Below are 14,066 nucleotides of genomic sequence, written 5' to 3' on the forward strand. Positions count from 1 at the left end.
TTTAACGTGCATCCATCCGGGATCTCACGCGTAGCCTAACCATTTCGACGCTTCGAGCCCTGCACTCGAACATCCAACGCAACCAAATCGCAGCATCATTATTCCCGTCAGCGGCTTGACTGAAGCCTCAACTTTCTGGGAAAATGGGTGCCTGCATGAGTTCAAACAATGAAGAGGTGGAACAGAAAAAGAAGAGCCAGGCAATCGATCGACAGTTGGAGGAGGATTCTAAGAGGTTACGCAGAGAATGCAAGATTCTCCTGCTCGGTAGGTTTTGACACTGGGGTCTAACCCTGTCGGTTCTCGCGAGGGAGACAGCTTGCTGACAACTACGCAGGATCCGGAGAGAGTGGTAAATCCACGATAGTCAAGCAGATGAAAATCATCCATTTGAAAGGCTACTCAGAAGATGAACTTTACAACTACCGCCCGACTGTGTTCAAAAACCTGGTCGAATGCGCGAAAGCAGTGATCCAGGCAATGCGACAATTCGACATCGAACCGGTAATTGAAGAGAACAAGGCGTATGCCACTTTCCTCATGGAATACACAGCCGAGTCCGGCCCCCAAGCACACATCGATCCCCAGATTGGAATCGCCATCCAGTCAATATGGAGCGATCCTGCGCGGGAACAGCTTATGGAGAGGCAGACCGAGTTCTACTTGATGGACTCAGCAGAGTAGTAAGTCTGCCCAATTGGATCAGTGGGTTCCAGGGTTAATCATTGTTAACCTGTTGGCAATAGCTTCTTCCAAGAGGTCATGCGGATCGTCGCACCAGATTATCTCCCGAATGAGATGGATGTCCTCAGAGCCAGAACCAAGACGACTGGTATCTACGAAACGAGATTTCAGATGGGACAGCTCAGCATACAGTGAGATTTTGTGATTAAATGTGCACCTGTTGCAAATACTGACGATTTCTTCAGCATGTTTGATGTTGGTGGTCAAAGGAGTGAGAGAAAGAAGTGGATTCACTGCTTTGAAAATGTCACTTCGATTATTTTCTGCGTTGCTCTGAGCGAATACGATCAAGTTTTGCTGGAGGAGAGCAGCCAGGTACGTCATCTCACATGGCTATATAGCCCATTTGATGCCGTGTACTAATGACTACAGAACCGAATGATGGAAAGTCTACTGCTGTTTGACTCGGTGGTGAACTCAAGGTGGTTCATGCGCACGAGCATCATTCTGTTCCTGAACAAGGTGGATATCTTCAAGCAGAAGCTTGGGCGTTCACCACTGGGCAATTACTTTCCAGACTACTCAGGCGGCAACGATGTCAACAAGGCCGCTAAATACCTCCTCTGGAGATTCAACCAGGTCAATCGAGCACACCTCAACCTGTATCCCCAGTAAGTGAAGGCGTCATCGTTTCGGTGGGCGGGGGCTAATCCAGCGGTAGCCTGACTCAAGCAACCGACACATCGAACATCCGACTCGTGTTTGCGGCAGTCAAGGAGACGATCCTTAACAACGCTCTTCGGGACTCTGGAATTCTATAAATACCAGTCGACTCGGCTACAAATTTTCCTTAATGTTTAGATTCATCTCCTCTGTTGCGGGTCAGCGTTTTACAGCATTGCCGGGCGTTGTGGGCGGTACCTCTTTTGGACGGCGTTCACTCTGGTTTATACGCTCGCTTGCAATATGATACGGGGGTGCGAGCGAATCGTCGATTGGTGCCTTGAATTGAGGACGGCAATCCATTTCATTTGCATCACGGAATCAATCGCTTGAAGATGCACATTCGCAACCGGTTTCTACCCGCCTACGCGAGATAAGCCGGGCTATTGTGGAGGACAGATGCCCATGTGAAAGCGTTTCTGGGACGAAAAGTTCGTCGTGGGTTGGAGTATGGCATGGGAAACGGGAAATTCATAGACGATGTGATGAATTGGCCGTTCGTTTTCTTTTGTTTTGGGATGATGCTCGAAACTTGGGAGAGCTACAGCATCTATCCTCTTTGAATGCGGTACTGCATGGGCCTGATTGATAGCTGGAGGGAGGTGGGACAGCTAAATGATGCACACCTATATATGCCAACAAGCCGTGCGCCAGGAATGTGCCAGTACACAATGATGTACGGGAACACACGAGACCCAATCTGGGGTTTCCAACCATTGGAGGAGGACAAGGTTAGAGGTCCAAATACGACCAGGGATTGAGGGAAGATAAAAAAGTTTGGCTGCGGGCAATAACAAGGATGGAGAGGGATCGGGGCACAAGAAAGAAAGAAAAACGCTAAACGCTGGCTCGAAGCTCAGCGATGCAGATGAACTCTCTTTTTTCCTTATTTGTACACTATATCGTCTCAATCACACAAAGGCTATGTGCGCTGCTGGAGGCGGCCGCATCTTTTTCTCATTATTCGTTTCGTCGTCGTTTTTCTATTAACTGCTTCATGTGTATCTGCGTCCGAGGATGGCAATGGAGCCTCATGCCAGGGGTAAGCTGCTATCGAATGGGATGGACAGACAGCTCGTAAATCAGTGATATCTTCAGTGGACCCCCTCCCTTCACGCAGGAGAATCGCTCATCCATCATCTTGGGGTCAAGAAGTATTGCGAACGAAAGAGGCATTATATGCTGTTTGCCTGTGTGCCTATCTATCTATCTGCAAATCAAGTAGGCATATGGGGAGCCGTATCAGATGGCAAGGGGTGGTGAGCCACGGCATCAGGTGATGTATTGTTGGATTTGGGGGTTAGATTGCAGGATATTACATTGCGTTCCGACTGGGACGTGAGCTAGTCCAGGCCAGCACCAGCGCCAGCCCACACCCCATCATGTCGTGCTCACTTTTGTGTCTTGGTTGTTTTTTCCGTGACTAGCCTCTCTGAACGGCTTGGGACTACTAGGTTGGACGACATGAAAGGCGGGGAGGAGGTGTTTTGACCGATAACGTGCTATAAAGGGGGGAGGGGGTTATCTATTTGTGAATTTGATATCTGTCGACGGGAACTTGGTGATGCATGTCGATGGAGACAACCCGTATTTGAGAAGACGGGAGGTTGGGGTTATCAGACTTTTGTGATGAATGGAGCTGAAGTATCCGTATATAGTACGGATAGTGGTAATGAGAGGAGGAAGGAAGGCGGGGCCAGATGTAGAGTCGCAAACGGGAAGTTCGGCGAGGGCGGAGACTCCAGCCAAGCTTGCGTGGGAATTTCCTCCAGCTCTCCACCAATGTCCCCGAGAAGGGTAAGGTGGTCCAGTCTGCCTACCCCAGGCGACGCAGCAGAGTTGGCGCCGGTGTCAGGAGGAGTCCTCTTGTTGTGGAACTCGGGGGAGTGGGGGGCAGTCGGTTGGTTGGTGAATCACCATGTTTTCAGTTACATAGTTACCTGAAGTGAGGTAGAGCAGTAGGCGGCCGAACACCCGTGGGTGGTTACCGGGGTGCTGGCATTCCCGTGGCCGCACCCGGGAGGAGACGGACGGATTACGGCGGACGCTGGAATGGCGACATATTGCTTGGGTATCTGTGGGATGGAGGCAAGTATGTACCGAATGTAGTTGGGGTCATTCGTGCAGATGCTGTATGCCGTGGCGATGACGAGAATGGAGTTGCTAGAGGGACAATCGTCGGAGATATGAGGAGGATTAAATGACTATGCTTAATTGCACGATGGAGTTGCGGCAGGCTTGAAATGCCTCAAGTCTTGCCAGTGAGCGAGTAAAGAAGGTGAGGTAATAAATGAGTGGTGAAGTCAGCGCCATCTCACGAATCCTGAGAGAGCAGACTCAGCAGAGCACTGCTATTGATGTGGATGCAGCATGCTGGGTCCCCCCGAACCTTCTTTTCCCTTCGGATTACCCGTTTGGGATTTGACTGTCGCCCGTCACAATCGGACCATTTGTGATATCTCGACTGCCTTGTTTTGTATCTTACTCCTTTTCGCATGCAATGTACTTCTCTTTCTTTTGGGGTTATGGGAGGAGGCGTTGAGAGGGTGAAGTGAGAGCAAGTCAGACAGGAAGGAGGCACGACATGTACCAGTCTAGTCTGAAAGACACCGACTGGGATGAACATTCCGGAAACCTTTTCAAGGTCACCTTCCCCAGGTTCAGCAGGCGTACCGATCTTTTTTTCGAGCCAACGTAGTGTTATAGTCTGCCGCCATTTTAATGACGCACCACTGGACCGCCGGCTGCCGCAGTCGCACTAGAGATGGTTTGGCTGCATGAGGTTGTCGAGGTACCTACGAATACATCACACACACCATATAGGAAATGGACTGCTCACCGCGTTCTGACCGACGTTCTGACCGACATCTCTCACCGCAGCGAGATGGGATGGACCGGTTGGCCAATTCCATTTCGTCTAATCTACACCACACCATATTGGTAGCCCTCGACAAAGTGATCTCTATGCATGAGATGAGAGATCAAGACTGCCGGTACCCTGTCCTGCTCCTCTGTGCTACTTTGCTCAAGTGTCGAGGGCTGCCTTCTATTGCCTTGGCTAGATCCGAAAAACATCGCAAGGTCTGCGACCACATCATATGAGTAAATCGTTGTTGGGGTTGCGTTCTTTGACGCTTGCTCACCGGACACCATACAAGTCACCCCGCAGTAATCGCAGTACCTTGGCTTGATGCAGCAGAGCAAGCCGCAGCCCGTGGTCATGTCGAGTGCTCGAGGTTTTGCCAACCTTTGCGGTTCGGCAAGATGAGGTCATGTCAGGTGGTTTTCTGTTCTCTGGGAGCCCCGGGAGGTTTCTTTCTCTCAACGGCAAGGCATTTGCAGTATCTGGAAAGGTAAGTAGCATCCTTCAGACCTGGCCGGGGTGGTCCAGTATAACACAGACATCCTGGCATCCGGGAAGACCTGGAGGGGGACCGGACAGGGAAAATGGGGCTCAATAGCTCCAGAGCTCCATCGCGTCTTGAGTGGTGTGTGCGGGTTGTCAGATCAGCCCCAATAAAAAATTGTGGCCTCTCTAGACCTCAGAGGCTCAGACTTCATACCTTGGACCTTGGATTTTGGACGCTTCCCAGGGGGACCAGCGTGAGTCGATGCTGGATTTGTCTGAAAAGTGCCACATTTGTTGGCTTGGTACTTCGAGCGAGACTGGGGCATTCTGTGCAAGAGCAGGCAAATAAGAGCAGGCGTGTCACTCTGTCCGCATATCGCAACCAGGCCATGCCCTCGCCCATGCCCCATGCTCCATACCTCCTCCCATCTCTATGTAAGTAAGGTAGGTAGCAGTTAGCAATTGCCAACCTCAGCAACGGGACCGACTAACTACCTACCCTGCTTTGCCTGCACAGCAGATAGGTACTTTCCATAATGAACTGAGAGCTGCTCCTGCTCCTGCTCCTGCTCGCCTTTGTCCATCGGGTGGTCGTCCGTAGCATGCCGCGCCTGAGGGGAGGTAGCTAGCTACCAGAGATGCTCCGTACCCACGGATAGCTCACCTCGACTTGCCGTCTCTCTCTTAATAAGTTCCCAGCGTCCCCCCTCCTCCTCTCTATAATTTCTTTACCTCTCTCTCTACGCTCTACCCCTCCTGCTATTTTACCCCTCCTCCTACACCATCTTCTCCCCTCTTCTCCCACTTTCAAAGCTCCCGTCCACCTCGTAGGAGTGCTCCCAGCAGCCATTCGCCTATACCAAGTTTCGTTCGCACCGTAGAGCTATCACTATCTTCTACGTCATCTTGGACGACCCCGTTGCAGACAATTCACCTCGAGAACACTTTCCAAGTCCGATCCTTCAGCAAAGCTCGTCCGGCAGCTTTGTCAATCTTTCAGCTGAGACGCCGCGTCCGCGCTGAGCTGAGTACGAATCCCGGCCGCGAGTGGTGTGGACTGAGCTTCAGGCACCGCCAACACCCCGCTCTTCTCCCCACTCACATCCTGGGCCTGTCCTGTACGTCCCGTTCGCTCCGCCCGTCAAAACAGTCTGGACTTCTTCATCCTCAGCTTCCTTCCCCTCGTTCATCGCGCGTTGCTTGTGACCGAGTGGTGTTTCGATTCTCACATTTTTGTTCCTCGTGCTCCCCGAGGATCGTCCAGCAAAGCTAATAGGAAGAGTATAGCAGTTCTCCGGACCAGTTCGAGGGTTTGACCGAGCCAATTGACTCTCCCATCCATCACTACTTTACTTGTCGTACGAGAGCTACTCGAAATGTCGGGAGCTACGGAAGAGCGCCTCCCTGTGCGGGAGCGACGTCCCTCGACGAGCGCCCCCATCGTTGATATCCAGGGCTCCGTCGGCCCGGCCGGCATCTCGCGCCCCAAGCACAAGAGAACTTTCACCGGTTTCGGTGCTGGAGAGATCAAGAGCGTCGAGGGTGAGTCTCTCCAGTTGTTCTGTTTTCTCCATTCAATTGCACGAGTTTCGGGGGCAGACGCCATATGCTCGCCAGTTTCCGCAGATGTGGGCTCGCTCTCGCGCAGCTCTCGTGGAGCTTGGAGGTGCAGCTCCTCAGCCCGGGCCCAAACTACCCCGCACTGATCGTCGCGAGCTCCATCACGCCACACTAGGATCCAGTAGCTTCGTTTTCCCCTGCCACACATCCTCACTAAGACCGATACCACTACGAGTGCGATACCAATGTTGAATCGCGAGCTAACAGCTTCTGAAAAGCTTCCATCCCCGAGCCACAGCGCGAGGCTTGGTCCAAAGCCCAAGCTGGTCCTTTCAAGACCAAGGATGAATTCGAAAAAGAGGTTGTCCGTCATGTCGAGACCACTTTGGCTCGCAGCATGTTCAACTGCGATGAGACGGCTGCCTACTCTGCCGCCAGCTTGGCCTTCCGTGACCGGCTGGTCAAGGCGTGGAACAAGACTCAGCAGCGCCAAACCACTGTTGACGGGAAGCGTGTCTACTACTTCTCCCTCGAGTTCCTCATGGGCCGTGCCCTCGACAATGCCATGTTGAACGTTGGCCTGAAGGACATTGCCAAAGGTGAGTTATAAGGAGGCGCCGAGAAGTTGCCGCATGGTGTGGTTCTGACAGTGCCATGCAGCTGGTCTTGATGACCTTGGATTCCGCATTGAGGACGTGATTGAGCAAGAGCATGATGCTGCTCTTGGAAACGGTGGCCTGGGCCGACTAGCTGCTTGCTTTCTCGACAGTCTTGCGTCTCTCAACTTCCCCGCCTGGGGCTATGGATTGAGATACAGATACGGTATCTTCAAGCAGGAGATCATCGATGGCTACCAAGTAGAGGTGCCTGACTACTGGCTCGACTTCAACCCCTGGGAATTCCCCCGTCACGATGTCACCGTCGACGTAAGTTCACCCGAGTAAATTTGTTCTCGACAGCATTGCTGATAGTTCCCAAGATCCAATTCTTCGGTCATGTCACAAAGTCGACAGACTCAAACGGCAAGACTGTTGCCAGCTGGGAGGGTGGTGAGACGGTCACTGCGGTGGCGTACGATGTGCCCATTCCGGGTTACGCAACACCCTCCACGAACAACTTACGTTTGTGGTCCAGCAAGGCTGCCAGTGGAGAGTTCGATTTCCAAAAGTTCAACAACGGTGAGTACGAAAGCTCAGTTGCCGACCAGCAGCGTGCAGAGACGATCAGCGCTGTTCTGTACCCCAACGACAATCTTGAACGTGGAAAGGAGCTTCGCTTGAAGCAGCAGTATTTCTGGTGTGCCGCCTCACTTTACGACATCGTTCGGCGCTTCAAGAAGTCCAAGCGCCCTTGGAGAGAGTTCCCTGACCAGGTTGCCATCCAGCTGAACGATACCCACCCCACCTTGGCCATCGTTGAGCTGCAGCGTATCCTGATTGATCTCGAAAAGCTGGAATGGGACGAGGCATGGAACATTGTCACCGCCACTTTTGGCTACACAAACCACACAGTTTTGCCCGAGGCTTTGGAGAAGTGGCCCGTCGGTTTGGTCCAGCACTTGCTCCCAAGACACTTGCAGATTATCTACGACATCAACCTATTCTTCCTTCAGAGCGTTGAGAAAATGTTCCCCAACGACCGCGAAGTCCTCAGCAGGGTCTCGATCATAGAAGAGTCGCAGCCCAAAATGGTGCGCATGGCTTACCTGGCAATTGTCGGCTCTCACAAGGTCAATGGTGTAGCTGAGCTGCACTCCGATCTCATCAAGACCACCATTTTCAAGGACTTTGTCAATATCTATGGTCCCGACAAGTTCACAAACGTCACCAATGGCATTACCCCCAGGCGTTGGCTGCACCAGGCCAACCCTCGCCTTTCTGACCTTATTGCGTCCAAGACTGGCGGCAACTATGACTTCCTGAAGGACCTGACCCAGTTGAATAAGCTTGAGCTCAGCGTCAACGACAAGGAGTTCCGCAAGGAATGGGCCGAGATCAAGTACGCCAACAAGGTTCGCCTCGCCAAGTACATCAAGACCACGACGGGCGTCAGCGTCAATCCTGCGGCGCTCTTTGATGTCCAGGTCAAGCGTATCCACGAGTACAAGCGGCAGCAACTGAACATCTTTGGTGTTATCCACCGCTACCTTACGCTCAAAGCCTTGTCGCCCGAGGACCGCAAGAAGGTTGCGCCCCGCGTTTCCATTTTTGGAGGAAAGGCGGCACCCGGCTACTGGATGGCCAAGCAAATCATTCACTTGGTCAACAGTGTTGGTTCAGTAGTCAACAATGACGAGGAAATCGGCGACCTTCTCAAGGTCATCTACCTGGAGGACTACAATGTCAGCAAGGCGGAGATGATCATTCCTGCGTCTGACCTGAGCGAGCACATCTCCACTGCCGGCACTGAGTAAGTGAACCCCCCATTCTCAACGCCGACGGCGTCTCGGCTAACGTGTCATGCAGGGCTTCGGGTACGAGTAACATGAAGTTTGTTCTCAATGGCGGCCTGATTATCGGCACGTGCGACGGCGCCAACGTAAGTGAACCCGATGGAATGGAACTGGCTGGACGATCGTTTCTAACACTAGCCCAGATTGAGATCACCCGAGAGATTGGCGAGAACAACATTTTCCTCTTTGGCAACCTTGCCGAGGATGTCGAAGATCTCCGCCACTCGCACAACTACGGAACGCACTCCATTGACGAAAACCTTGCCAAGGTTTTCTCTGCCATTGACAGTGGCACGTTCGGCTCCGTGTCCGACTTCCATGCGCTAGTCTCGGCCGTCCGTGACCACGGAGACTACTACTTGGTATCGGATGATTTCAACAGCTACATTGAGACGCACCACCTCGTCGACGAAGCGTACAAGAACCAAGAGGAATGGATCACCAAGTCCATCACCAGTGTAGCTCGTATGGGCTTCTTCAGCAGTGATCGCTGCATCAACGAGTATGCCGAGGAAATCTGGAACGTCGAGCCTCTTAAGGTCGAGGACTAGACTACACTGTGGCGCTACAGAGACGAGACAGAGACGGCGTAAAATGGCCTAGATGATTATAGCTGGTCAGGTGTGCAAGGAACCGAGTACCTATTTCACTGTTGCGCTTGAAACTCCTAAGAAAGCGGTGGTTATAACAAGCAGTGCTAGATAATATCTTTCTTCTGTATAGTTTTTCAGAATGTCTCAGGATTGTTATCCGCAGCTATTGAAGCAATAATGATTTATACTGTCAAGTGACCGCCTGGGATGTCCTGAGATGACTCAGCTATCCGTACCAATTTGTGTTTTTTTTTTTTTTTTTTTTTTTTTTTGAACCCCCCCCCCCGCCTCATCGTGTTTCTTTTTCTAGGTTTTGTCGTTTGTGTTGCTTTTGCGTTTGTGGATTTGCGTTATGTTTTTTTTTTTTTTTTTTTTTTTTTTTTTTTTTGGAACGACCTCGAACGGCTACCATCGCTGGAAACGGAGCATGGTGACAAGGGGAAATGCAAAGAGAACGTTTCGACCAGGAAGTGGAGACAATGGGACACCTGTTTTTGCTTCACTGACGTCACTATGCGGCAATATGGACGTCGTCCACCGCGACCAGGGGGAAAGGAAGAGAGGTGCAGGGTCATCGGCGGCGGCTTTCCAAGGAGGGAGTAGGTAGATTGGTAGGTACCTTTACTCTAGAACGGATCGATTCCGCGTACGACTTCCAATCTTCCTGCAGAAGACGCAAGAAAGGGCGGTCTAGTGTCCCAAAAATCTCATATCTAGACCTGATTTTTCTAATAAGAAAAGGATTAAACCAAACAGGTGGAGTCTGTTGCAATTTTCCTACTTATTTCTGATCAGCAAAGGGTTTGAGAACTCTGAGAGGCGTCCCGTCACGTCAGTCACTCAATCCAGTCAAATTTCGTCCAAGTTCCAGACTTTGTCCCGGTAGCCCGCGGGCGGATGAGCAAGCAGCAATGTGAGACTCCTTCCGTGCTTGCATGCCCTTGAGAAACAATGGAAACAAGTTGAAAAGAGAATTGCTGCGGCTGCGTATGCGCATTCGTAGTGCAAAGAGAGAGAGAGTGAGAGAGTGTGTGTATGTGTGCGTCTTGGGCCGGCCGGCGTAGATCTCCGTTTGGGCGTATGCCGACAGTTACGGCATGCCGGCAGCGAGTGAAATTGGTCCGGGGGACAACCTCCGGGGAAGAAGGTCAGGGTTATATCGGTTTGACTGCTGTCGTCATCTTTGTGAGGGGAGCAACGACAAGACCCTGCTTTTTGCTTCTTCTTCCTGCTGGATCCAGATATGTTTTTGTGGAGAACCAACGGAGCAACTCAAAAGCAGCCCTGCCGGGTGAGGGCGAACGGAGGAGAGGTGCATAATGACATCAGAGGAACGACAGCAGAGGATGCTGGCCCTGCCTGGTTGGGTTCCTGATTCCCACCTGCAAAACGGTATGAGCCGGCCAGCAACGAGACTTCTGTCTTGCCGGATGGTGTAGATATACGCTGGACGCACAATACGGTATGCTTTGAGCAGAGTTGTGGCTTTCGGCAGAGCAGTACACGTGCGGCATGTGGATTTTGGCTTCTTATTCGCGTCTCTGTGTGGAGGGAATGATTCGTGCAAAAGAGGGCGATTCGCTGATCTGCTCTGATTTCGGTGTCAGAGGAGTACCATTGTAGTCAGACGGCCTCCTTCCTTGCTAGTGATTATGTCGTTAATGGAGAACCCCCTCATGGCCTTTGGTGCTAGCTTCGCACTGGGCGGGAGCTTAGGCAACGCCGGCCGCAACGCCGGCTCAGGGCCGACCGACTGGCTCTTGTGTTGGTTGTTTCTCCAGAAGACCGGAAAGCCGCGTTTTTGTGAATAAATTGATAAACCAGCGAGTTGACGGGATGAAGTGAACGGGATGATCTTCAGGACACATGAAAGAATTCAGGGTCCAGAAGATGAAGGGGTCCTGGGACCGTGTGCTTGTGTACCCACCATCCCGTCGTTTCCAGGCACACCTGCTGGTAGCATGAGGTAGGGAGAGAGTTTACATCCCGCCCCCATTCCCCCCATCGTCATGTACCGCGCCGTTCTCTTCTTGTCTGCGGCTCAGATTAACATCACAAAGCGGATTACACACAGGTTGACCCCTGGAAGTTCCCGGCACGAAGGGTCCAGTTCAAGATGCATCGTAGCCAATCCAGGGCGCAAGGTGCCAAAATTTGTACGCATGTCACCCTCAGAGTTCCCGGGAACCTCGTAACCCCTAGGTGGGATGGTGCTGCTTGTCATCATCTTACTCCATCATGACGGATCTGAAAGATAATTGTTGACTCGAAGGTGCCCACTCTGCAACCACAGAGGCAACCGGCGTCGCCGCTTTGCATTTCGGTACCTGTGATGGCCGAGTTTCGTAGCCGAACATTGTATATCAATGTGTTGCGTCTGGTGGATGCGCGTTGTGGGTGTTGAATTGCGAATGTGGTTCCGTTACCTCAATCGCCGAGACGGTCAAGAGATCGGGAATATGACAGGTTATGAACGTGTCAAAAACGGTTCTTGTCGAGCGTCCCGGTTCGCAATCGATAACTCTGTCCGGTTGGTGGTGAACCGAGATTCAGGAACGCAATCAAGTCGAATAGGGAATAGACTCTTTTTTCTTCTGCGCAACGTCTGATCAGCTAGGAAGTTCCGTCAATATAGTGTAAAACAATCTAAAGACCATTACTTATGCAGAAAGGTATCATCCGTTCCCGAGCCGCGGAAGGCCTTGATGGGATCCATCCCGTATTCTTTCCCTCGGAGCCCAATCAATGCGGCCGGACGTATGTCCAGCTACAGCAGGTAATGCGCTGAATTGGGCATATTCAGGCCAGTCTAGAACATGCGGCTGTTGTGGTCGGGGAAGCCCCGTGATGGGAACTTCGGGCTACCGCAGTTGCTTTGCGGCGGTCACACGGATCCTATACCGCCGGGGAGGATAAGGAGGGGCGTGTTATGTGCGCTGGGTGAGCTGTGTGACGGACCGTTTTCTCGATTCTCGATCTTCGCCTGCGAGGTCGATGTTCGGTAAGGGAGGAGACTGAGAGGGAGTGGGACCGTCGATCGAATAGCATTATTGGCGGGGTGGTCGCCTGCCAGCTGTGAGACGGGGTGAAAGGTACGGCAAACCTGTTAGTGCCCAAGAGAACTGTTAACGTTTCGGGGCGCTAGGATGTAGAAACTCTGACAGTGGGCGGCTAGGTACCTTAGTATCTTATTGCACGCTAAACTGACTGGAGCCTGGAGGGAGCAGGGGCGACTGGGAGGTGCTCGCTCTGGAGTCTGGATTAGCGGGACGGAACACACACGCACCCCTCCCCAGCCCGCCAACACGACACGACACAGGAAGGTTTCCATAACCCGGCGCCATCTCGATGGGATCTGAGAATGACGTCAGAGGTCGTGGTGCTTTTCGTGGTAGTTTTCATATCTGGCACCTGGCTGCTCCCATGATTTGCTGAGAAAGGAAGGTAACTGGGCCACTGTTGCAGGAGGAGCAGCTTTTGAATGGATGTGTTTGTCGCGGCGTGATCCCCTGGGGCGACTACGGGATGCCTCGATATGGCTTGTCTGAACATACCGCTAAGTGATCCATTGATGAGGTTGATGGAGAGAGGATGAGGCTGGAGGTATGCAGGTTGAATTATTGTGCAGGAATGCACATGCGTATGCACAAGCGGCGGAGTTGCCGCGGTGCGGATGGCGAATCTGATCTGGCATGGGAATTGGATGCGCACCTGAGGATTATGCTTCTGTGACAGAGTTGGAGCCCCGTGAGAAAGAAATGTCTTGAATCCACGAAGCTGGTAATTCGAGAGTTGCATCAACTGATGGTGGAAAGGTGCTTTGTACAAGGGGATGATGGGGGACGGGGAAGGATAATACTGAGATGAGGGGTGCAGGTAAAAAAAAATTGAAGTTGGGGGCTACTTGGAACCGTTTGAGGTTCACCGTATCTTGAGGCTGGGGGGTGGGGCTCGTTAAGGTATCCCCTTGGTGTTTGGGTGCTTGGGTGAGGAGGAGCGAAACGGGAATTAAACAAATTGGACGGGAAACGACAAAAGTGCCTTGGAGAAAAACATGGCATTTTGGCAACAAAGGTGGGCAATCTCCCGGTGGCGTCCTTGCTCGTGGGTGTCCTATGCTCGCGCAAAGGGCGCAGGAAGATGAGAGTGAAAATTGGACCGTCGGGGAAGGAACTAAGGAAGCTGCCAGCTATGCTATCGCAGTGGCAACTTCAAGGCGGGCCAAGACCATCATCGTCGATCTGTTATTGTTGTACGGACGTTCCCAGATATCCGCGAGAGGTTCCCTGCCACGGGTTCACCGACTAGGTGTTGAACAATCATCTTGATTTGCTGTCTGGCGACTGCCTTGCCGCTAGGATAAAACAAGCCAAACCATCCCGTCCGGCCTTGGGAGTGGAAATTTACGTGACCTGTGACCGACTCGAGCGGCGCTTCGTCTATTTGTACTTTATCAACAACAAACCGAGCTACATTTTGCCTGTCTCGTATGAGCTGCGAGTTGAGCAGAATCTTGTTTTCACGGCGTTGTGGAAAGAAAAATTCCCAAGCTCAATTCCAAGCTCGGCCCGTGGCGAGCTGAAAGTGAGATTGATGGTGCCGCTGATGCTCAGGCCATTCCATGAAGCTTCATTTGTGACAGGTCAACCTACCGTTGTCTCTCGTGCAATTTAGATATCTCGCAGCGATTCTTCCCATCATCTCA

General features: G+C 52.1%; 2 protein-coding genes across 2 annotated transcripts; both read left to right on the plus strand.

Annotated features, from left to right (window-relative positions):
• Positions 1-143: 143 nt before the first annotated feature.
• CORC01_05922 (guanine nucleotide-binding protein alpha-3 subunit) lies at positions 144-1,505 on the plus strand (the record flags this gene model as incomplete). The annotated part of the gene is made up of 6 exons (XM_022617564.1): positions 144-267; positions 338-683; positions 747-875; positions 930-1,059; positions 1,117-1,355; positions 1,406-1,505. The coding sequence occupies 6 exons, from the start codon at positions 144-146 to the stop codon at positions 1,503-1,505; spliced, it is 1,068 nt and encodes a 355-aa protein (XP_022475982.1).
• Positions 1,506-6,132: 4,627 nt separating this feature from the next.
• CORC01_05923 (glycogen phosphorylase) lies at positions 6,133-9,319 on the plus strand (the record flags this gene model as incomplete). Its single annotated transcript, XM_022617565.1, has 6 exons — positions 6,133-6,298; positions 6,595-6,915; positions 6,977-7,242; positions 7,296-8,725; positions 8,782-8,854; positions 8,912-9,319. 6 exons carry the CDS (start codon positions 6,133-6,135, stop codon positions 9,317-9,319), a joined length of 2,664 nt encoding a protein of 887 aa, XP_022475983.1.
• Between the last annotated feature and the right edge of the window lie 4,747 nt (positions 9,320-14,066).

The sequence above is a fragment of the Colletotrichum orchidophilum genome (assembly GCF_001831195.1).
Source record: "Colletotrichum orchidophilum strain IMI 309357 chromosome Unknown Scaffold_42.1, whole genome shotgun sequence".
Taxonomy (NCBI): Eukaryota; Fungi; Ascomycota; class Sordariomycetes; order Glomerellales; family Glomerellaceae; genus Colletotrichum; species Colletotrichum orchidophilum.